Genomic DNA, 25,897 nt, shown 5'->3' with positions numbered 1-25,897 from the left:
TATAACTTTTTATTATTTAATATATAAAATTATATTTATTCAACCCGTGCAATAAAGGAAGTTTTTAAATATATAATGTTTTATTATATATAAATTTATTTACTTAACCCGTGTAATACACGGGGTTATAACCTAGTTAATGATATAGGGATAATTAGGTCAATAATTAATTATTAGATAAATGATAATAATGACTATATAATATATTTAATATAAAAATATATTCTTACATATGTATGTATGACTATTGAGCAATGATAGTGATTGTTTACTTGTTCACCATCTCAAAAGTAGTATACTATAGCACTTGACGGGATATTCTCAGGGGCAGATCTATAACCAGTTTGGGGGTTTCTAGGAACCCGTTCGGTTCGTAATTTATAGTGTTAAATTATATAGAAAACTGTGAAGAAACCCTTTAATATTGTTTAGAGCAACCTTATAAATGAATCTCTGGATGGTCTACCCGGTAAACATGCGCGCTTGTTACATAAGAGGTCCATGTTCGAGTCTGGTTTGCATTTTTTGTAGCTTTTTTGTTCTTTTTGTTTACCCTCAAACACAAACCACACACATAGAACGGAACGCGCTACCAGCAGCCGGCCGCCTCGCCGGAGCCACTCCCTCATCCACACCATTCTTCAATTTAACTGGTAATTACAGTGTACATACTCTAATTCTGCTGAATTCTTTCATGTAAGTTAATTGCTTAATTTTTGGTTAATATCTATTTCGAATTGTTTGTGAAACCTAGGGTTTAGTTTGAAAGAATTGATTGCTGAATAGTGAATTCTTTCATGTTTTTTTTAATTGCTATTTTTGTTCAGTTAATTGATAAATTCATGAGTAGTCTCAGTCTGATACTTTTATATATGGACTGTTTTGAGGGAAATCTTCATACTAGACTATTGAAATGTCATTATTAGAGGTTTTAGATATGTTTTAGGCTTGTTTAGGTTGATTCCAGACTTATTTAGGTTTTCTTTTCATGCCATTTTTGGCTGGAAAATGCTCAGAACCTGCGCCTGAGAGCCTAAACCACGCCTTTCACGGCGCAAAACGTATGGTGCGCTGGGCCGGGCGGCTTCAGCGCCTAGGTGGCACCTTTGACAACATAGAGTGAATCATTTGCGTTTTTCATTAACATGACAACATGAATACAGGTTAGATTTTTTTATTTTGGCCATAGAGGAAATATTTCATGTTGCAAAAATACCTCAGATAGCTCATCAGCTTATGTTATTCATGACTAGATGACACATTAGTTTAAATTTAATTATTGATGATTACTTTGCATCTTTTTTCAACATGTTTCTTTATTGGTGATGATATCTCTGAAGTAAATATTTTTTTTTTTTTTTTTTTGTTGAAGAGATGTCTTATACAAGCCCATTGTTCTAGGTAGAAAATGTTCACAACAGAAATAACATTTGTCAATGGTGATATTTCCATAGTTAATTGGGTATTTTGTGGCTGTTTGCAGTTTGTGACCATGTTTCTTGCTTCTTTTTTTGTCAGCATTCGATGCGTATGAGTAGTGAATCTCATTGTCCACTACAATACTAATGTGAAAAAGATAATAAAGTTGTCACTAGTTTTACTGGTATGTTTTTTGTATTCGTAAGACCATCTTATTTATATTGCGTGTTTTTAAATTAATCATGACAATATTTTTTTCATTAATCTTATTTTATTATATGATGAACCTTACCTGACTCGAACCGTCGAACCGACTCGAAATTTTTTTATGTTCGGACATATGAAATTGGAACACTTAAAAAAGTGAACCCCTTGAAAAAAATCTCTGGATCCGCCACTGGATATTCTCACATGTCATGAAAATAAGCCTATATGAAACTAACTCACTTGGTAGAGTCTCTTGCCTTTTTCAGAGGTAGGTAGTAGGTTCTAACCCAGGCAAATGATGTGGTTTTGCCCGAGTGTTGTCATTAAAGAATTCAAGAAAATAAAGTAAATCACTAATTTATTATGAGCCATAATTTTTACAGCTGTTGTGACATTTTCACAAGACTTCTCCATAACGCTCCAAAATCCAATATAAGATCCCTTGACCCTGAATTTTCATTAATTGTGGCCTAAATCTTATTATTTAGACGGAAATTTTAATATTTAAATCATCTTTTAATCAATTCCACACTCGCATAATGTTGAGTGGGAATCTTCTATCTGGGATTACCAAAGTAACAACTACGGTTGGAAGGGATTTTCCGATGTAACTCGACTCTGGTGTAAGAAGAAGTAGCATTCATTAAGAGTGTGTTTAATGTGAGTATTAGATAACCTTATGGTTGTTGAGGTTGCTTTTGAAGTGGTGGAGAACAAATGGAACATCGTATGACTGTATGAGATGTCCCATCTATCATGTTAACAACACCTTTGCCTGCCTACATGATCCTTTCCATCATCGTTAAGATGTTGTATTTTGTAGTAGTATAATGGACTTGTATAACTAACTTATTTGAGTCGTTTCTCGTTATTGAGACCCATCGGCTGAAAGATGAATCCCACAAAGTCTTGAAACCATTTGAATACACATACATAATAGAAAGCAAGAATAAATCCAAAGATAATAACTAGGTTGATCAGACATTCGTTAGCAATTGTTGTAATTAGATGTTGTTAACCAACCAAACCGTAATTAGGAAGAAATTAAAAGTCAACTTTAATCATCACTGTTTTCCAACTCCTGGGAGTTTAAAGTAACATTCATTCATTATTTTGTAAAAAAGGACTTACAAGAACACGACATGTGGAGTTTAAAATGCTTTCCTAATAACTATCTTCACCTGTTTCCGACTTCCTAAAGTAATAGCGTAAGCAATTCATTAACACCTGCACATTTAATCACATATGTTTGGCCCCACAAGAGTAAAAAGGAATACTATCTATCTATATTAGCTAACAAAATTATTATTTGGTTACCTGAGACAAAGTTTCGTTTAAAGCTGCCCCCCGGTAGCTAACATGAAATTTATCTTTCGCAACCAAACCCTGTACCGTACACAAGTAGTAGATGTCTGAATACCACCGACTCACTTATTTCACTTTTGTTTTACTTAAATGTGTGAAACAGAAAACAAGTAAATAGGAACGAATCAAATGGGTTGAAACTCAACCGAAGTCTGATTTCAAAGTATACAGCCTACCAACTTTCCTTATCAGAAAATAAAGAGTAAAATGCCAAAAGCGTCCATGAGGTTTGGACACTTTTGTCTGTTACATCCAAAATAAGAATTTTTTTTAACTGAATCCCTAATGTTTCATTTTTGTTGTTATTTTCATCCATATCACAAACCTAGTTAAAATGTATCATTAACTCAGCGACGATTTTGCCAAACATCATCTATTTATTATTATTATTTTATTTAGAGGTAAAAAAAATTAAAAAAAAAAATTAGTGTGTATATATATAAATGTGTGTATATGTATATGCATATGTATTATATTTATTTATTTTTTAAGATAAATTTTTTTTAAAAAATTAAAAAACAAAAAATAAATGGGTAAATTGCAAAAATCGTCTCAGAGTTAATGAAATTGCGAAAATCGTCATTGAGTTACAAATACATTTTAACTGAGTTAGTGATCTGGATGAAAATGACAATAAAAATGAAACGCTAGGGGTCCGGTTATAAAAATTATTTTTTTTGGATGTAATATGCAAAAGTGCCAAAACCTCAGGGATGATTTTGGCATTTTACTCGAATTTAAAAAAAATCATTTAATATTATTGTTTTGTAAATCATAATTATTTCACTATATATAATAAAATTTTAAAGTAGTAAAAAGTTTTTTGCAGGTCAATTTGACCGGGTCCAGCCCGTTTGACCCACCCATCGGAAAGAGAACGGTAACATACTTCAGTATCAATTTCAGCTGATTCCACAGTTATATTGACATCTGCCATTATCTTGACTATTTCTAAGAGCAATCCAGGTCTATCTTCTGTCTCTATACACAGCAAGCTAAAACCAACCGAGATACAAAAAGTCAACACACTAAAAACTGGTCAATTTGATTAGTATACATGGTTGCTAGCTAACCTCCTTTTCGGCCCGTCATCCTTGATATGTATATGAGTTGGAATATCAGCATCAACCTGCCATTAAAACAAATACTTTAATCTCTCTCTCACACACACACACACACAATCAACATGCATCGAGTCTTGTTAACTTGCAGTGACTGTTTTACTATAAGAATGATGATATTCGATATAGGTGGCAAGATGGGTGGGGCATGTAACGGGTCAAAACATGTAAGTTTTTAGCGCATGTCATACGTATATGCTTTAAAATGATCCAAAATATCAGTATAATTAGGGCTGCAAACGAACCAAACATTCAGCAAATAGTTCATTAACCGTTTGGTGGGAAGTTCGTTTGTGTTGGTTTGTTTAATAAATGAACGGACACGAACAAGAAATCCCGTTCATTTAGTTAAATGAACAAAGACCGCGTTAGTTCATTTATGTTCGTGAACGTTCGGTAACGTGTTCGTTTATGTTCAATAGTTTCTTAGTGCTTGTAATTTTTATATTTTATTTAAATACTTCAAAATTCTGACAAATAAAATATTGATAACTGTCAGTGTATTATATATGATGTCATGAACGCTTGTTTGTGTTCGTTTGTATTCATGAACATTAGTTTGTGTTTGTTTGTGTTCATGAACATTTGTATGCATTCGTTACCTAAAATTAACAAACGAACATGAACACGTTCATTTCCTTAACGAACAAACATGAACAGAAAACCTCGTTCGGTAAGCAACATTATTGAATAAGTGTAGTATAGGTAGTTGTATCACTTCCATAAATCTCACATAAGACGTTTCTCGGGAATCAAGTATAAAGGACAAAACATATTTTTATATGATATGACAAAAAACGACTTTAATCGGGGGATTGAGGTGTTTTCATATAATATGCTTATATATAAAGTTACCTTCTTGACTGGAGCTTGTATTCCAAATGCTTCTCCCATTGCAAGTCGTGAGCTAGACTCCTTTAATATTCATAAACAAAGAGAAAGCAATTTTTCAACGTGTATGCAACTTTATTAAACCAAAATAAATGTTGAGTGAAATGCCATTTTGGTCCCTGAGGTTTGGCCAGTTTTGCGACTTTTGCCAAAGGTTTGTTTTTCCGCATCTAGATCCAAAAGGTTTGAAATCTTGCCATTTTCATCCGGCTCGTTAACTCCAGCCTTTTTTCTCCGTTAAGTCAGAGGTATTCCGTCTTTTTTGTTAACTTAACGGGCGACTCGATCTTTTTCACTTTATGTATAATATGTATAAAGACCGAATACCCCTGAAAAAGACTGAATTGCCCTTAAAGTTAACAAAGAAGACGGAAATATCCCTGACTTAACAGAGAAAAATGGATGGAGTTAACGAGACGGATGAAAATGACAAGATTTCAAACCTTTTGGATCTAGATGCGGAAAAACAAACCTTTGGACGAACGTTGCAAAACTGGCCAAACCTTAGGGACGAAAATGGCATTTTACTCTAAATGTTTATACTAGCTTCATCCTTAGATAAATAACTAATAAACTTCAAGAAATAGAGCATTGTTTATGATGGTCAATCTGATTCTCTCCAGAAGATAAAGAGATTGTTACATATACATATACATACAGGATGATACTTCAAGAGATTGTTTATGATGGTCAATCTGATTTTCTCCAGAAGATCTGGATCTTCAACTTTACGCCCAGATGATCTATGAAGTTAAAAAAATAGCAGAAATTGCTATAATATTGAAAATAAAGCACGTGTAATACGAAAAACTATGAAGTATACTCACAATAGAGTAATAAAGAACTTTGTTTGTGTGACTGTTCCTTCAGTCGTGACGGTTCCTTTCACTACATCCAAGCCTAGATCCTTCAGTGCCTTCATCTGCACCAGTAATAATAATCAATAAAAGCTATAATAATCAATAGAGTAAAGTACAAGGATAGTCCCTGTGAATTTCCAAAATTTTGGAGTGGTCCCCCAGCTTGCTATAAGTACATGGCTGGTCCCTATAGTTTGCATTTTGTAACGCATTTAGTCCCCAGCCAACAAACCTAAACGTTTAGGAGGTCCAAGTTAGGGACTAAATGCGTTACAAAGTACAAACCACAAGGACCATCCATATACTTTTGGCAAAAGTTGGGGACTTAATGCGTTACAAAGTGTAAACCACCGGGACCATCTGTGTACTTTTGGAAAGCTAAGGACCACATCCAAAATTTTGGAAAACCACAGTGTACTTTACTTAAATCAATAACGTCTTGATACATTACAAAGTATCCGTCTTAAAAAAATAAATAAAAAGATAAAGAAAACTTGGTAACGCTTTTCACAAAGCATTAGCCAAAATCGCACAGCTCTTTTGAAGATTACTAGTTTTATTACCTCGGCATTGCAGGTAGAATTACTTGATAGGAACTAAGGAATTAATATAACAATCAGATTTTATTATTTGTTTTAGCCATCTTGTTAAGGTTGCAATGTTGCATCATCATGGTAAGGAATTCAGTTTACCGTAATTTGATGCTAGGAACTAGAAGAGTATAATTATCAAGAAAGTAACAAATGATTAATGAGATGGTTATCAATTACTGTATCAATGAGGGCACCAAGACGATCACCGAAGCTGAGTTGTACAATAGTTGCAGATGGATCTGTATCTTGATCGATTAAAACAATCGGAGTAGGGATATCAGCATCCTGAAAAAAAATACAAATGAGATACAATGTCAAGATCAAGATACAGAAATCAGATTGTATAATACTCAAAGCATAACAACAAAAAAACTTCATTAATAAATCTTTTCATAAAACTTCTGCAACACACGGTTTTTGTTTTTTACATAACTACATAGTTGTAGCAAGGGTATATCATATATGGGAGAAAGAGTTCTCAAACTGACCAGGGAGCTTATACCCAATGAGTCCACACCATCAATGGAAGCTTTAACAATGCTCCTGAATAACAGTCTAATAAGTGCATAACAATATTAACCAAACATAATACATAATTTAATTAAAACATAATTTATTAGCTCTTTTACCATCCCATGTAATTAGAGTTGTTGCAGAGCATTAGAAGAGAAGAAATTTGTAACATGTGAGAACAAATGTATACTAATTGTTTCTAGTATTGCACTAACAAAATGATACCAGTAGCCTAGTCTCAAAGATCAAAACTATAACCTATATCCCCAAAGTGAAAAATGCATATGACAAACAAGGATCAAATGCACACTGAAACATACTTATTATCTGAAAATAAAACACTCAAGCATAGATGATACCTATCGATCCACCTTAAATTTGTCTAAATTATAACAATCACTTGCAGAAACCTCCTACCTCATAGGACAACCGGAAATACTAGTTGACTAGTGAACAACCGTACCTGATAATCAATTACACTAACAAAATGATAAAGAAGCATCAAATGCAGACCGAAACACTCGAACATAGACGATACCTTATCGATCCACTGCCACTAACAATGTTCTATACCTTCTAGAAGAAACTGTCTGCTTAAAAACAAATTTATCTAAATTAAACATATCATCAGAATTTCATGGTCCTAATTAGGTCAATTAGTTTATAACCTATTCACCTCTCGCACATTTTGTATGATTTACAAGTCACTTGCAGAAACTCTCCTACTTCACATAACACAACCGGAAAAACTAGTTGACTAGTGAACAATCATACCGGATAATCATTCAATTACACTACACGATTTTTCTAATTCATTCGATAGTCGAAACATCACATCAACCAAAATCTCGCACCTTAAATTTGTCCAAATTATCAGCAATCACTTGCAGAAATCCTAGCCACTTCACAGAACAACAGCAAAACCAGTTAACTAGTGAACAACTGTACCGGATAATCAATCAACAACACTACACGATATATCTAATTCACCTGATAATCGAAGCATTACTTCGATCAAAATCTCCGAACATCAATCAAAACATCACATCAATCAACGAAACAACCAGAAAAACTAGTTAACTAGTGAACGATCTCAATCACCTACACTACACGATATATCTACTTCACTCGATAATCGAAACATCACATAAATCAAAATCTCTAAAAATCAATCAACGAAACAACCAGATAAACTAGTTAACTAGTGAACGATCGTACCTGATTATCAATCAATTACACTGTCACCACACGATATATCTACTTCACTCGATAATCGAAACATCACATAAATCAAAATCTCCGAACATCAATCAACGAAACATCAGGAAAACCTAGTTAACTAGTGAGCGATCGTACCTGATTATCAATAACCTACACTACACGATTATTCTATCAACAACAAAACAACCGTAAAAACCTAGTTAACTAGTGAACGATCCGGATTATCAATCAATTACACTACACGATTTTTTCATTTTTTTTTCAAATTCAGTCGATAATCGAAACATCACATCAATCGAAATCTGTAAAAGATCAATCATCAATACATCATAATCACCGTTATTATTCAAACACTAAGCTTACTTGCTAACGATACGGGATGATCCACGCGAACAGAAAGCGAAATGAGGCGAATACGACTTGTACGGAGACAGTTGAGTAGTAGTAGAAGATGAAAAATCGAAACCGGAAATTTTGACCGGAGGATTTGTACGAATGTTGACGGAGAAGGAGGAGAGGGCGGCACCGGTGGCCATGGTACGGCGGAGAGTATGATTTTCCGGCAATGTATGTGAGTTGTTTGAAATGGAAACGGAATGACGTGAGGGAGTGGTTTATGAATCGGAGTTCGAATATTATAGACTAGACCCCAAGGGGCCCACGTTTGATATTGGGGCCCGTTCCACGTCATATGCCACTTTCTTCGAGTAAAATATTTGCTCAATGATTATCGGGTTTTTATATACAAACTAATTGATAATTGATGTCACAATAAATTTTTTTCCTGTGCTCTAGCACTATTCAGATAAGGGAGGTTAATGATTGGAAATTTGTTATAAAATATTTTGTGTGAGCTTAGTGTTTTATCGCAATGAGTCTTCGGGTGATGGGTTCTTTTTTTCTGAAATTGGTGACGAACAGGATCACTAGTACTCTGTGTGATTACAAACATTGATGTTCTTTTGCTTATGGGTGTAACTGAGGAGCTGAGGTTAATTGGGCGTTCATAAAAAAGAAACCATTAAACGGTTATGATATGAACATATTATTTTATAGTACGTATTTTTGAAATAATTTATTGGTTCTTAGTACATTTTTCTAATTTTTTGACGAACATTTTTTTATTACTAGAAAAATTATTTTCTAAGTTTAAAGAGTATAATCATTTGGTCTGCTCAAAATAACATATAAATAAATAAAAAGGAAAATTACAACAATAACCCTAAAGTTATTTTCAAATTTGGCAACCTCAAGCGTCTTTGGAACGGCGCATCATGCGTGGGATATGTCTTTCAAGCACGGAATACGTCTTTGGAGTGAAACCCAATAAATAATGGACACATGACCACCATGACTTTCAAAAGGGGCATGGGATGCGTCTAGAGAGGCGTGGGATGCGTCTGGGAGAGAATGAGATGCGTCTGGGCCCACCTGCAACATTTAAAACGACACATGTCATTTTTTATTGGGTGTTTGACAGGTCTGCATATAGACACATCACATGCTTGATGCGCCACTCCAAGAACGCATAGGATTGCCAAATTTAAAAATAATTTTCATCAATGGTTATTTTTATAATTTTCCTAAAATAAAAACTATTGAAAGGGTGTTTGAATTTGTATTTCAACTGAATTTATATTAACCTTGGTTTCTGTGATTTATCTTTGGACAATGGATTAATGAGTATTCTTGAAATGTGTAGGCCCTGCGTTCGAATGTATCATTTTTTTAACGGCCAACGAATCATTTAAATGGTCTACTGGCAAAATTCATCACATCGAGATACACTCGTCTCTGAATTGGGGAAAACCCTCACCTAGGGCAGAAGCCCGTGAACACTCGCCCAAAGGCACGACAGTGCGGTGAGGTGAAACCCATTCAGTTCAAGGATCGAACTAGCGATTGCCGTCTACTCACCAGTCTCCCATCATCACCAGGTGCCGCTGAAAACTAATGAGGAGAAGCAGGAATTGAACTTGGGTCTCTTGGAAACCCAAATTTCTCCCTTACCCCTCCACCACAAGCTCATTGGCTATCACTTGGCAATGTCGCATGCCATGGATGAGGTGTCCAAGATGTATAGCGTATGCACGAATGCACGATACACCAACGATATGCATATTAATAGATGTTTGCCCGTCTGGTATATAAGATGTTCACCCGTCTGAATAGCATGCTTAAATAAATCACTTAAATTCTTTAAATCAAACAACTCCACAGCTCAAAATTAACACTGAAACTCAAAATCTACAGATCATCATTCAGAGGGTTTTAGAAATCAATGAACCGATAATTAAATTTTTTTGGCAGGCATATTTCTATTGTGAAGGGTATGCAGTGGCGAAGTTTGAGATTTCCGACTGAGGGGTCGAAAACGTATATACCTAATAAAATTATAAAACCGGGGGGGGGGGGGGAGTCGAAAACGTATATACCTAAAAAATTCTATACGAAAACTACATAACAGACACTATTGAGCGAAAAGTTCGCCCCCCCCCCCCCCCCAGCCTCTACAAAGTTGCGCCCCTGGGGGTATGGTCCCAAATCCTGCACCGGCCATATGAGTTATTATCAGGTCGTGCGCGAGACCATACCCGAAATAAATCAAAGTGTTGCCTTCCTTGACCTTGCGCCGCCTACAAGCGTGTGCCCACAGCCGCGCGCGAGGTCAGGACCATGATAGAACCAATTCTGACACTTAGTTCCTTTGACAAAAGACTTAGCTCCCTTGACCTTGCGCCGACTACTCAGGGTGACCCCATGTCGCGCGGGGACAAGAAGCGCATGGTAACATCGGACAGTACATAAAGTACAGGTGGCAGAGCAGTGGACCAATAGGCGCTCAACATGTTGTATTCTATTGTGTTGCACGATAAGCAATCGTGCAGGAGACAAGAAGTACACAAGGACACATACGTGACACCAATCAGCTGGCGCCGACCACTGCTCCACGATCTCCACTTAACTGCTGATGACAGACCAGACAACAAGGACAACTGTCAGGACACGTGGATCCATTAAGCATGCGCCAACTACCCTCTCACCTGGAATCACTAGTTGTTGTGACATAGGAGGCAGAATGGATATTCCTTGTTGTCGATCTCAGGAACAAGGCCCATCAGGCCATCTCCTTCACAATTCACCTCGGCTATAAATAGAGAACCTCACCTCCAGGTTTAAGAATCGCTCTCTTTCTCTCGCACTTAATACACACACTTTTTTCCTCAACGCAAATTCTTATTCTCACACCGGAGGGTGGTTACAAAGAGAACCCCCTATGCTCCTTGTAACGAGCTTCACGGTGTGTTGATTGTTTTGCAGGATTGACGTAGCTTTTTATTGTGTTCGGAAGAAGATTAACATTATTTGCACGAGACATAATCACAAGCTAATCGCCAGATTAACTTGGTATTTTTCGTACTGGAATGAAACTTTTGGTACCACTTAATCACTTATTATAAATTTGACTTAATATTATGTTAATATAGGATTTACAATGTAATTGTATTATGATATTGTATGAGTGGATGTCTTCTTTAAGTTTATATCCTTAAAGATTCTGTGAAGATTGTCAATTATTGTTGTGTTTGTATTTTCATGAGCATCATAAGTTTAGTGTCCGTAGTTGATGAAGAGCATTATTGATCAAATTATGGAAAATTTGACCTACAAGGTACTAAACCAACAAGGAAGTGGGGTTCATCTTTTATGAGTCTATTATAATTTAATTAGGTTGTATGTTGATGTATTTAGATACTAAGAAATATATGATGTTTTATAATGTCATATATGTTTCTATTTTTATTTTGTTTCTTTTTCACTATTTTTTTAGTGGGGTGTTTTTTAGACGCAATCTCTCTATTCTTAGATATAAATGTAAGATTTTATGACATCTCACCATTTCTATACCCTATTAGTAGCTTTGCTATTTGTGAGATTTACTAGGTATAATTATTTTTTGAGTTAATTGCTCGGATGGTCCATGTGGTTTCACGTTTTTTCACGTTTAGTCCTCACCTTTTGAAAATAGCAGGTATGCTCCTTATGGTTTGTCATTTTGTTACTCGGATAATCCCTGAGTAGATGACAGTTAGTTTGGAAATAGCAGGTATGCTCCCTATGGTTTGTCATTTTGTTACTCGGATAGTCCCCAGAGTAAACGTTTGGGGACCATCCGAGTAACAAAATGACAAACCATAGGGAGCATACATGTTATTTTCAAAAGGTGGAGACTAAACATGAAAAAGCGTGAAACCACAAGGACCATCCGGGCAATTAACTCTTATTTTTTTGTAATATTATTAGGATATATCTTCCTACCATATTAGTTTGTCTCACTTTATTGTACTTTTATTTCGATATACAATAAATCATCCCCATAGTTTTCTTTTATCAATCTTATTTTATTGAGAAATTAGATTTTAATAATCATAACTTTGACCCGTCTGCCGACATTAATCCCAACTTAAGAAATTTCTAAGGACAGTCCCAATTATCAAACCATTTTCCTCCGTTGAGCGTTTTCTAACTGAGGGCTAACACGGTTAGTTTTTTTGCTGACGTGACAACTTATGTGACACAAACCTTAGTTATATGTTGAGGTGAGTGCTTATGTGGTACCTGATGGTGGTGGTGGTGGAGAAGGTGGATGTGGTGATGGTGCCACATGGCACCTGATGGTGGTGGTGTAGAAGGTGGATGTGGTGATGGTGTCACGTAAGGTGTCACATCGGCAAAAACCTAATTGGGTTAGACCTTGATTAGAGATTAGGCTTGATGGAGGAAAATAGTTTGATAGTTGGGATTCTCCTGGGGAATTTCTTAAGTTTAGAGTAATGTCTGTCAACAAGTCCAAGTTAGAATTATTAAAATCCAATTTTCCCTATTTAATCACACAAACCTATGACGTATATTGTCGACTTTGTCGTGTCTTGTATATGAGTGTTGAATGGTTAGTTGTACATGATACGAACCCGGAAATTTAATGTGAATCCAAACACAATTTGGGTCTTAAAATTGCGTCATGCAACTAACCTGAACACGACATGAATTGTTACAGTTGACGCGAATGTGACACCGGTTAAGATGAAACGACCTGTGTAACTGAAAATTATATTTTAATTCATTTTTGCGTGCTAATTCTTTGGAATTGAAAACTACAACCAAGAATACAAAACATATTTAAATTTTTGAATAAGATATTTAAAATAGTTCAATTTATAACATGAGCGGGTTACATGGGTCATCATCAACCCATAAATTCGTCTTACTAGTCGACCCGAGCACAACCCATTTAATGAAACATGATCACGAGCTTAATCAGAAACTAAACCCAACCATGTAAATTTCATCTTAGATTGTATCATATTTTCATGCCGTGTCAAAATTTCACACAAGATTCATTTAATGATAAATACAAAATATTTTATTTAACACCTTCTCATGAGAGAGAAAAATAATAGAACGAAAGACTGATAACGCTAATTAAATGTCAACAGCTAACAAGGATATTAATGCATAAAATAAATGGTGATGAAATTTGGATGGCTATCCTCTGATAACTTTTACTCTTTTAGACCCAACATAAATCCGAGGATACAATCCAGACAAGTGTTGTATGTCAAGTAGGAGTGTTCGCGACCCGGTTCGACCGGCTTTACAAACATTTTTGGCCAAACCGCTAACTATGGTTTTAAAAAAAGAAATCATGCCCACCGGTTTTGGACATATTATTATTAATTTTTCATAAGAATAATTTCGTATTAGTTTTTTAAGTGATAAGAATAGCATATGAATATAATAAATATACATAACTTCATATTCCTTAAACAAAAAAAATATATATATAAATAATAAATGTTAAATGGTCAGGTTTGTTCACACAGTTGGTTTCAAGTTCCAAACTGTAAACCGTCCAAAATTTGGCTAAAATGTTGTTTCACTAACTATTACCAAAATAACCCCTAAAGTTCTAAACACATAGTATTAGTAGCATAATGATATGTACAGGTGATTAAAACCCTAAAGATGCAAAGTCCTTCAAAACATCACACTTGTGGTCACACAAACATATAAATACAACCCGAAAGCCAGACGATGAAGGGCATGTGGTTCTTTCATGATGATATCGGTTCATACGGGTATGATAACCATGGGTGTTTTAAAGCTTTTGTGGCTGAAGGGCGTTTTTTCGGATTAATTTCAAGCAAATAAGAGACAAAATCTATGAATCCTTCATCCCCCATGGGTAAACGATGCCTTAGCGATGTTTTTTTCGGAATCAAGTACTCTAATCTGTTTGTATCCTGAAGAAAAACGAAGCTGTAATTAATATAAACCAAGGGAAAAATATTTTGGGAAAAATATACAGATGTGGCAGTTTAAACCCGTTTACTTATCAACACGTCGCTTTGATTTGGGTTGGGTTGTGTTTTATCTCAAGCAGGTAAAATAAAATAATATAGGTATTCGAACTTTAAAGATTTTTATTATTGCTGTAATATTTGTATTTGGAGTGAAGTGCACAAATGGTCCCTGTGGTTTACCCAAATTCTGGATCTGGTCCCTAGCTTTCTAAAAGTACACAGATGGTCCCTGTGGTTTGCACTTTGTAACGTATTTAGTCCCCAACCAACAAGTCTAAAGGTTTTAGCATGTCCAGGTGCGTTACAAAGTTTAAACCACAGGGACCATCCATGTACTTTTGGAAAAATTTGAAGACTAGATGCGTTATAAAGTGCAAACCACAAGGACCATCTGTGTACTTTTGGAAAGCTAGGGACCAAATCCAAAATTTTGATAAACCATAGGGACCATTATTGTAGTTTACTCTTGCATCTGCAATCATTTTTAAAAACTCATTTTATATTAGAAAATTAAAGTAGTAAGAGTGTTTCAGGTCAACCTAATTTCTAAGCTTGAATCCATTTTGACCTGTTATGCAACCCGCCTATCTTGCCACCTCTAATAAAAATGTAAAAATCAAATACACAAAGAAAAGAAACCGACTTTAGAACTTATAACAAACGAGACAAATAAATGCGTACCTGGTTACGCTCGTAAAGCATGTGATTTTTGGAAAAATATTTGTATGTATCTCGTCCTTTGGCAAGCATATCTTGACCAATCGGACTAATAACTCCGATCACTCGGGCAAGTAAAGTAGCCGGAGAATCGTTCTGGAAGAGAACCTACAACACAAGAAACGTTAATTTCATGCAATGCAACACATCATAATCATGATGAAAGTTTATTGTAATGATATAGTTTTTATAATTGTATTTACCACAGTAACTATAGATAAAACATCTTGCTGAGAAAACCAGATTATTAATTCTGTTATTCTATATACTATAAATATGTAATTTTGTCCCATCAACCAACTTTAGCCCCTCAACTTTAATTGTGACATGTCTAGCCCCTCAACTTTAATAATAAACAACTTTAGCTCCTCAACTTTGATAACGACATGTTTAGCCCCTCTACTTTAATAATGACATGTTTAGCCCCTCAACTTTAATAACGACCCCTCAACTTTGATAATGACATGTTTAGCCCTTAACTAAAACATCAAACAACTTTAATTCTCACGATTTGGTTATTTTTATCTACGTTTCGAACCTGCTGCGGAGGGTGGATGGTAACCCGCTAGTTATATCTAACACACTAATTATGTATTACAAAATTTAATGAGGTTGGACAAAAAGTGTTTTGGGTCAACCCACTTCGTTTCGACCCGTACCAAGAAATTACCCAACTTGACTAGCTACACAACCCATCAAATCCGGACCCGTCCATTTTTACACATATAGTTGTTTGTTACTTGATAACGATAACTCACATTTCCGGTACAGAGTTCAGCCAAGATGCAACCAAGGGACCAAATGTCAATCTTTTTATCGTACGGAAGGCCTAAAATAACCTCTGGTGCTCGATATGATCTAGATTGAACATAGGAGCAAAGATGATCAGTTTCAAAACAGCTACTTCCCAAATCAATCACCTTCACTTCACATCTACTGTAGCTTTTCACCAAAATGTTTTCGGGCTTCAGATCACAATGTATAAGCCCAAGCCCGTGCAAAAACTCAAGCGCCTCTAAGCACTGGATGGTTATTGACTGCAACATAAATAATTAAATTATAAAGCAATGTAAATGTTTCTTATATCAGTTTCTTTCTCACAAGGATAATTTAGATTTTTGACATTTTAATTTATGCTTTTTTTCCATCTCTAACAAGGAAAATTAAAATAACTGGGTGGTGTTTGGTTTGTACTCTGGCAAACCACTAACTACAGTTTCAGGGAACGACAAACTAAAACGGTCGGGTTGAGCGGGTCAGCCGGACTGGCTGGTTTGGTGGTTTAATGGTTCAGTTTTGGTGGTTTGAACAAACTTTTATTTTTTTAAAACATTAGATAGTTTTAAATTTTTAAATGAGAATGATGGTTCATGTTTATAATACATATATATAACTACATAATCCAAAAATGAAAACAAATTTATACAAATAATAAAGATTAAATGGCCGGTTCAGTTTTCACAATCACAGCCGTACCATAGTTCCAAATCGTACCGAACCGTTAAACTGACAAACCGCCAAAACCAAACCGTTACACCAACAAACTGCCAAAACCAACACCCTCGTACATTAAACGAGTACCCAGATGGTGTTTTTGTATGCGTATAGCTTTCTAAATCACATTATGAAGATTAAAAATAAAAACAGATTAATATTGTAAATATATAATTTTTCTAATGGGTGCCAACATACCTGCAATCTTGGCATTGTGAAATAAACCTCTCCTCCAGATTCTCTATTGAACTTATGAAATTCATATAAGTTTGCTTTCAGAAGTTCACAAACAATTAACAAATGCTCCTGGAAGTATATAAGCAATGAATAAATGATAATATTATTATATGCAAGTTAAGACGCAAAGGCAAATTAAATAATGTTCTGAACACATAAGAAACATATGGATGCAAAAAGTCCTACTAAATGAAAGAAAAAACAAACGGTTCTTTTGAACTAAAACATATCAATCATCAAGCCGCGTCATAAAATCTTAATAATCAGATGTGTAAGATAAAGTACACTAGGAATTATCACTCATTTTGCGGGTTAATTTCATATATATCCTTCTAGAAGTTAAAATTTCATGTATATGCTTCTAAATTTCATGATATCACGCTTACCTTTTCAAAACACTAAAAATGTCATAAGCACTCGTTTCCTGGTAAATATAATAAATCAGTTTCTTATAACAGTCTAGTTCACTTGATCATATGAAAACATCATTGCTATTGTAAATCATCACTGTGCATATTTTTTTATTTGTTTTTTTCAAAGAAATAGGCTATTATAATTTATAAGTAGCTGATTTAATTTTATTATGAAAAGGATACATACATACACATACATACATATATATATGTATGTAGGATTCGGACCACATGAGAAGCACTAGACTAATTGAGAAACGTGAGAACTGAGAAACATTCTGGACCACACATTTTTCCCAAGTGAAAATGCAATTTTTTTTTTTTTGCTAAATAGCCCTTTTTCTGTTAGTTTTTTTTAACTATACACATGCGTATATTGTCAATTTTTAATTATACATATGTGCATATACGTGTTTAAAATTGAAAAATAAGCATTGTACATCTATGTTTGGTACTTTGATAATGTTCATATATGTATATAAAGGAAGATTATGGTTCTGAACATGTTTTTCCTAGAGTACATATGTGTAAATACGTGTTTAAAATTGGAAAATAAGTATCGTACATATATGTTTGATAATATACACAAATGTATAATTTAAAAAGTGATAATAAATAGATGTGTATAATTAAAAATTGACAATATACACGTGTATAATTCCAAAAAAAACCTTAAAAAGGTGCATTAGCAGTAAAAAATGGCTTAGAGAAAAAAAATGTGTGGTCCAGAATGTTTCTCACATTTCTCAATCAGCATGTGCTTCTCTTAGGATCCCTATACGTAATACGTATGTATGTATATGTGTACATATGGAAATCTGAACCTATTTTCTTGCCTAAAAGTTCTAAAACATAATCAACTCAAAAAACTAACAAAGTTCGAAATAAGGATCACTTACTCGGTAATAAAAGTAATCATAGAGTCTGAGCAGATGATATTTGTCACCAGGATCATGTTTGTTGATAAATTTTAGAAGCTTTATCTCATCAAGGCTCTGATCAAAAAAATCTTTATTATTTTTTATTATTTTCACACACACATCCATGCCAGTGTGAAGGTCATGTGCTTGAACAGCTTTGCTGAATGCAGCAGACCCAAGATACTCGGTCACTTGATACCGACCACCGATCACAGAGTTTAAAACAACATTGAAATTTTTGTCCTCCTCGAAGCCAGTTCTGAGAAACAAGTAGAACAACAAAATTTGTATACATTATCAAAACATATATTAACCAGTTTAACATATAATTGTAGATATAGCATGGTTCTACTTCTTCATGTTTGGCAGAAAACTCAATTCAACATAATGCAGAATTTATATTGAATAAAGTACACACATGGTCCATGTGGTTTACCAAAATTTTGGATCTGGTCCCTAGCTTTTCAAAAGTACACGGGTGTGGGTGGTCCCTGTGGTTTGCACTTTGTAACGAATTTAGACCCCAGCTTAACGTGAAAAAAATGAATGGAGTTAACGAGTCGGATGAAAATGGCAAGATTTCAAACCTTTTGGATCCAGATGCGAAAAAACAAACCTTTGGACGAAAGTTGCAAAAGTGGCCAAACCTCAGGGATGAAAATGACACTTTACTAAAAAAACTATGTGATATTTTCTTCATTATGTAAACCAAAAACTCTTGCCATTACGACTTACAAGATAGAGATAAAAGACAATATAATTAGCATACGATTAACATCATTACAAGCTACAGCCATACCTGTTTTTTCTGTGCAAAATTTTTAGATTAAACGTTTCATATTCCCCCTCTTGAGCTTTTATTTGGTTCACTTGCTCTTGAACAGCAGCAGCCTCTTCATCCTCCAGTGAACCCCCTGGTACATCTTCTCGTAAAATGCCAACTTTCTGGTCCACCTGGCACGCCCAGTCAGCATAACCGTTATTCGACAGAGTGGACGGGCTGGAATCTGCCATTTGTAAACCGTCTACATCGTCTTCATTATTACCACCGGTCAGCAGTTTATCATCACTCACGTTTTTTGTCGATTTTCCTGAACTTGTGGCTTTGCTGATTTTGACCTTCGTGTTTCGGTCAACGTATTTGTTTTCAGAATCATGCGACGAAATACCATCCAACTCCCTCTCGCTACCAAAATCCGCCATATCACTGTTGATCCCCACACCAATAGATCGCACCGATGTTACCGAACCACGTTGTTCCTCATCTACACAAAGGTCATCCAAATGGGGCCTATCATATTGATCAATCCTCTCACCCGAACGAGTGACGGGACCCACGTTTTTTGAATGAAAATATTGGTCACCGGATAAATAAGAATCCTCATCCGCAAACGAAAGATCATCGTCATCGTTTTTTTGGAGGATTTTTTCTTCTGGGTCGGTTTTCTTTTCGGTATCACTTGGGTAGTCAATTTCATGAGCTAAAAACCAGGTTTCATCTTCAATAGGTTGTCTCATATACCCGACATCATCATCGTCGTCATATTCATCAGAATCCCAGTAATCATTTGGGTAATCGAAAGATTCACTTAAACTGTCACCGATTGTTGCAAAACCGGATACTAAATCAGAAGTGTCCTCGGTAATTCCTTGACTTACAGAGAACCAATTGCCTCCTGCAAGTCTTTTTCCACCTAAGTCATCAAGGATTAGATTTAGACATGTAAACGAACCGGACGAACACAAATGGAGGCATGTTCGTGTTCATTTATTTAACTTTAACCGAACACGAACACGGACATGTAATCGAACACATTTTTTTGTTCATGTTCGTTCATTAAGAAAATGGAGATGTTCGTGTTCATTTATGTTCGCTCATTTAAAACTATTAGATAAATAGACAATTAGTTATTATTAGAGGGTGTGCTATGTAATTATGTTTTCTATTTATACTTCCTGTAATCATCTTTGTTAATCACAATATACACAATACAATTACCAAGTTTAACTTGGTATCAGAGCCTTGTCTCTGCCACCCTAATCTGCCGCCACCCACAACCCTAGCCTGCCACCCTAATCTGCCGCCACCCACAACCTTAATCTGCCACCGCAACCCAGCCGACCACCACCACCTGTCCGCTGATCAACATGGCCCTTTTACAGCCATTCTTTGATGCTGCCAAAACAACCCACAACTCTCATAAATTCTCATTCAAACTCTCTTCCACAAATTATGGATATTGGAAGGCTATACTTCAACCCTTTTTGGTTACAAACAATCTCTATGGCTATGTGGATGGCACAATCCCATGTCCACCAGCCACTATTCAACCACCCTCCCCTGCTGCTGATCGACCACCACCTGAACCACAGCCAAACCCTAATCACACCACATGGCTATCAAACGATGCTTATGAGCATCCTTTCAACTATCTCTGAATCTGCCTTCAGTCATGTTCAACACACTAGCACATCACGTGAACTCTGGTTGGCTCTTGAACGAGCCTATTCACCCAACACTATCTCCCGAGAATTTACTCTCAAACAACAACTGCTGAAAATCGAGTTGAAAAGTGATGAAGCATCATCCGCCTACCTTGAACGAGCATAGTTGAAAGGATGAGCATACGTTATCTCGCCCAAATCTGACATTTGCAGTCAACAAAGTCTGCCAGTTTATGCATTCTCCCACGGTTAATCATTGGTCAGCTGTTAAACGGATACTGCGATATCTTCGGGGCACATCTGATTTTGGTCTTTTACTGCATCATAAATCTGCCTCGTTACTTCATGCTTATACCCTATGTTGTCAAAGACGCAAGGCGCAGGCGAGGCGCATCGGCCTCGCCCGGAGCCTAGGCGCAAGGCGCAAAAAAAGCGTGGGCTTTTTTAAGAAAAGCGCACATAGAGAAAAAAAAATACAAAAAATATGTTATGCTTTGAAAATAAATAAGATTCCACATATAAAATTAAAAAAAAAAAAACTATTATACATGCCATTTAAGATCATGTAGCTAATAGTCAGCAGCAAAAGTTTAGTACTTAATGTTGTAAGTTTTGGGTGTGTGAATAAAAGTCTCAAAAGGTGGTAAATACTTTGTCCCACATGTTAGTGGTTATTTATAAGGTAAAGCCTTTGCTACTCCATTGTACCTTTATGACATGTTTTACCACAAGTCCTACCCGCGCAAGGGGGGGGGGGGGTGCAAAAATGAGTTTCTGAGCTTGAATTTGGTTGAACCTGCGGACACAAATGCAGCTTTGGAAACCCGGGCCCGCGTGAGCCAGTTTTTGCACGCACTCGGTTTCGTTTTTAATATGGTCATTTGTTCTGTTTTACCTTTTTTTCCTACGCCTCAACCACGCTTTTGACAACATAGCTTATACCGATGCATCTCTTACAGCATATTCTGATTCTGATTGGGCTGGCTGTCCGGATGACCGTCGCTCCACCGGGGGATTTGCCATTTACCTAGGTAACAATCTTGTTTCTTGGGTTGCTCGTAAACAGGCGACTGTCTCTCGGTCATCCACAGAATCTGAATACAAGGCGTTGGCCGACACTGTTGCTGAACTGACTTGGCTAGAGAAACTTCTTCGTGAATTGTGTGTTCCTATCACCACTGCTCCTACATTGTGGTGTGACAACTTGGGAGCTACCTACTTATCTGCTAATCCAGTGTTTCATGCCAGAACAAAGCATGTTGAAATTGACTTTCACTTTGTACGCGAAAAGGTTGCTCAACAACAGCTGGTGGTTCAATTTATATCTACACGGGATCAGATTGCTGATGTCTTTACCAAGGCGTTACCCTCTCAACGGTTTCTAACTTTAAGGTCCAAGCTACAGGTCGAACCTCGGCCTTAGCTTGCGGGGGAATATTAGATAAATAGACAATTAGTTATTATTAGAGGGTGTGCTATGTAATTATGTTTTCTATTTATACCTCCTGTAATCATCTTTGTTAATCACAATATACACAATACAATTACCAAGTTTAACTAAAACCTAAACGAACAGTTCAAGAACATAAACAAACAAACTCAAAAGAACATAATTTAACAAACATAAAACAACACAAATGGACATAATTGAACAAACGTAAACGAAGACAAATGACCATAAACTGACCAAACACAAACGGACATAAAGTAGATTCTTTATAAAAATTATTGATTAACAATGATCAGTTCCATTGGAAACACGTTTTTAATACTAAAAACCCCAATTATCAATTAGTTATATTTACATAAGTAGTTAGAAAACCTCTTTTATGTTTACATTTATATAAATATAACTACTTATGTATTTATTAAAATTAAACGAACAAACATAAACGCATTTAAATAAACAAACATATATGAACGAACTTAAACCGATGTTCACAAACATAAATGAACGAACAACATGTGTGTTCATGTTCGTTCTTTTAATTAAATGAACAAAAAATTTTGTTCATGTTCTTTGTTTATTAAATAAATGAACTTCCCGCCGAACAAGTTCACGAACAGTTCATGAACGTTCGGTTCGTTTACAGGCCAAAATAGATTGATTTTTCATCAATTTGATAACTTATCATGCACAATGTAACAAAAACGCGGCTATTTAATAATTTTATGTGTTTTTTATTTACTTTTTGATGAAAAGGCAAGTAACGGAGCTAGATAGAATTCATATAAAAGTTGCAAACAAAGTTTTGAGTACATGTTGAACATGCATAATTTAGTCACTATAATCACTATGTATACTAAAAATTGTCAATTTGAAATAAACAACTGTATATACTAAATACTAGTATACTACTGACCTGAAGAGCTTATTTCTTGGCCAATAGGAACATCAAGAAACGATCCAATAAAATAAGTACTGTCAACGTTAACAGGCTTCGAACCGGGCCCACCGCGTTGATACTTTTCTTCCCATGTTATACTTGATAATTTGTCATCAGATTTGAGTTTAACAGGTGGCAATCTAGGTAACTCTTCCGTATGTTTCTCTAAGATCACTGGAAACGCTAAACAACTTAAAGATTTTAACGCATTATTTCGCTCAGTTGTTGCAAGGTATGATGCATTATTTGATTTAGTAGAGGCATTATTTTGGTACAGATCAACTGACCCGTTACTGGAACTAAAATTTCTTGAATATAAATCAAGCATAGTTTCATCTGAAATATTAGGCGACCTATTTTTCTCGTTGACAAAGGCGACATTTTTGAATTTACTATCTGATCCATTTCTTGCAGTCCCGTTTTCCATTACTTTCACAATAAAAGCTTCTTTCGATGCTTCGTCACTTATTTGAGAACTTTTTCCTAGTTCAAGCCGTAGATCTTGCATAAATCCGTTTAAATCGGTCCGATTACCGATCACGTTACGTCGTGCAGCCTCAGCTGTGTCGAACTTATTACTCTTCAGAAATTCAAGTATTACATTGACCGAGCTTGAATCTTCCATATCTGAACTGATATAGATACACCAGAAGAACTGAACCTAATAGTTAATATTATTTATTATAAGAAACTTCCCCTAGAAACAAATGTAACTTGACAACACAAGATCTAGCAATTCTATAAATCAATACCTTTTCAAACTCAAATGCAGGTTTCAACAAGTATCAGCTGGAAGTTTTAACTCCAAAAACATAAAACCACAAAAACAATTGATGCAAACAGAATTCATCATCATCATCATACTCAATAAATCCCACCAATAGCAAAGCAAAGATAGGGCCTGAGGAGGGTAAGATGTAGACAGCCTTACCTCTACCCCGTAGGAATAGAGAGGCTGCTTCCAGTGAGACCCCCGGCTCGATAGTAGTTTTGCATCAAGCCTTGGACATAAGGCACATAACACTCAGCAATCGGGACAAAGACCGATTTGTGCACGTACCCTTTTGTCTTCTAGCTATCAACGCCACCACATGATGCATGATTAACCACCCTCAGCTTTTAACGTTATTTTCACGAAAATAGTAAAATAACGTTAAAATTAGTGTACTTTCACTTTTGCCCCCCGGTGGCCTACACATATATACATTATATGCGCATACGGCATACCGCAAGTAGGGCGTAACAGAATTCAAATCCTAATAAAAACCGACGAAATTTACATTTCAAGATTACTAGGTCTGGTATCGATAACGAAGTGTAGCTTCTTTTTAGGAGCCTCAGTAAGTAATTTACAGAATTACGAACACAATAACTTCATTTCAAACGTGACACAATAACTTCTTTTTAGGAGCCTCAATAAGAATTTCCGGTGAGTGATTCCACAATTAACATAATTACATACAACAAACAAACTTATGCATTACCAACGGTCATAGTTGTCAAAAGCGCAAGCAGCGAGGCGAGCCTATAGCGCCTGGTGGTAGCCTAGGTGCAAAAATGGGCTTTTTTTGAAAAAATGGTGGTCGGGCGCAGTTTAAAAGTTTTAGAAAAACACAGCACCAATGACCATTAAAAACAAATCCGAGTGCGTGCAAAAACTGTCTCACACGGGCCCCGGTTTTCGGAGCTGCATTCGTGTCTGCGGGACGTACTAGTTCTCACGCGGGCCCGGGCGATGCTGATGCGCCTCGCCTGCGCCTTGCGTCTTTGACAACATAACCAACGGTAGAGAATCATAAATTTTACCTATATCCTAATATTACTATCAAAAACTGCCCTAAAAATATATAGAACCTGACAGTACATGAGTTAGTGAGTTATTCCACAATTTACATTGTTACATACAACAAACCAAGCTTATGCAATCCGAAAGCATAAATTTTACCTTAATCCTAACATTACTACCTAAGAACAGTTATAACTTGAGAATACATGATTCAGCAACTCTATAACTTAATACCTTTTCAAACTCAAATGCAGGTTTCAACAACATTGTTAAATGCAAATTTCAGTGAGTTATTCCACACTTTGCATACAACAAAACAAAAAATACGATCAGTAGAGAATCGTTAATTTTACCTAAATAGGCATACGGAATGAGGCGAAGGGTAGGGTTTCTGTGCAGATCTTGTTGTTGTTGCTGCTGCCGCGGGATATGAAAGTGAAATGCGTGAGTGAAGGCTCGAATTTGAGGTTTTGAGTTAGAGAATGAAGTAGTAGTAGTAGTAGTGTGAGCTTAACAATGGCGGATGAAGAAGATGATGACGTGGCCAGAGGTTTATTTCTTCTTCGTTTCACCAAACGCAAAAGTGGAATGTTGTTGTTTCACTTTGCACCCTTGCTTATATGCAGGATGCTGTTTAAACCCTCCTTAACTTTACCACTTGTTTCTAATAATTACTTGTTTTGGCTTATTAGGCCTTCTGGTACCATAAGCGTTAATCATAGTTGACATCCGTTAACACCTGACACATCGTTTCTGGGGGACGTTAAGGAGCGTTAAAAGCTTCACATGTTAAGGAGTTAACAAAGAGAGAGAAAGAATAGGAATCAAGCATTGGAAAATTTGCACACACAATATGCTATATATTGTGTGTGTTTTAATTAATTTAAGGGGCGTTAACGAGAGTTAAACTATTTCCTTGATCTGAGATGAAGTGAAAGAGGGT

The 25,897-nt window shown here is 35.8% G+C and overlaps 2 protein-coding genes and 1 long non-coding RNA gene across 9 annotated transcripts; 1 reads left to right on the top strand and 2 right to left on the bottom strand.

The window, feature by feature from the left end:
- Positions 1–326: 326 nt before the first annotated feature.
- On the top strand, positions 327–3,998 carry LOC110941142. Of its 2 annotated transcripts, XR_002593855.2 has the most exons (3): positions 327–653; positions 1,484–1,603; positions 3,821–3,998. It is a non-coding gene; the product is annotated as an uncharacterized LOC110941142 (long non-coding RNA). The 2 variants fall into 2 exon arrangements; XR_002593854.2 differs by lacking the exon at positions 3,821–3,998 and having other exon boundaries at positions 1,484–1,638.
- On the bottom strand, positions 2,638–8,805 carry LOC110941140 (ACT domain-containing protein ACR12). 2 transcript variants are annotated; one of them, XM_022182762.2, is made up of 10 exons: positions 8,554–8,805; positions 6,945–7,011; positions 6,634–6,741; positions 5,831–5,925; positions 5,662–5,746; positions 4,968–5,027; positions 4,065–4,120; positions 3,881–3,986; positions 2,944–3,012; positions 2,638–2,853 (listed from the first exon to the last, which is right to left on the bottom strand). In XM_022182762.2, the coding sequence occupies exons 1-10, from the start codon at positions 8,724–8,726 to the stop codon at positions 2,791–2,793; spliced, it is 882 nt and encodes a 293-aa protein (XP_022038454.1). In that variant the 5' UTR covers positions 8,727–8,805; the 3' UTR covers positions 2,638–2,790. The 2 variants fall into 2 exon arrangements, with proteins under 2 accessions (XP_022038454.1, XP_022038455.1); XM_022182763.2 differs by having other exon boundaries at positions 6,945–6,999; positions 8,554–8,804.
- A 5,209-nt stretch (positions 8,806–14,014) lies between these two features.
- LOC110941139 (dual specificity tyrosine-phosphorylation-regulated kinase mbk-2) lies at positions 14,015–25,544 on the bottom strand. 5 transcript variants are annotated; one of them, XM_022182761.2, is made up of 9 exons: positions 25,308–25,544; positions 23,145–23,829; positions 19,136–20,030; positions 18,316–18,595; positions 16,965–17,072; positions 16,031–16,309; positions 15,237–15,380; positions 15,095–15,153; positions 14,361–14,495 (listed from the first exon to the last, which is right to left on the bottom strand). In XM_022182761.2, the coding sequence occupies exons 2-8, from the start codon at positions 23,791–23,793 to the stop codon at positions 15,127–15,129; spliced, it is 2,382 nt and encodes a 793-aa protein (XP_022038453.1). In that variant the 5' UTR covers positions 23,794–23,829; positions 25,308–25,544; the 3' UTR covers positions 14,361–14,495; positions 15,095–15,126. The 5 variants fall into 5 exon arrangements, with proteins under 5 accessions (XP_022038451.1, XP_022038452.1, XP_035846455.1 ...); XM_022182759.2 differs by lacking the exon at positions 15,095–15,153 and having other exon boundaries at positions 14,015–14,495; XM_022182760.2 differs by lacking the exon at positions 15,095–15,153 and having other exon boundaries at positions 14,015–14,495; positions 23,145–23,823; positions 25,308–25,525.
- Positions 25,545–25,897: the final 353 nt, after the last annotated feature.

The sequence above is a fragment of the Helianthus annuus genome, chromosome 5 (genome assembly GCF_002127325.2).
Source record: "Helianthus annuus cultivar XRQ/B chromosome 5, HanXRQr2.0-SUNRISE, whole genome shotgun sequence".
Taxonomy (NCBI): Eukaryota; Viridiplantae; Streptophyta; class Magnoliopsida; order Asterales; family Asteraceae; genus Helianthus; species Helianthus annuus.
Note: the sequence above shows the minus strand (reverse complement) of the source record. Positions and strands in the feature narration are given on the sequence as shown.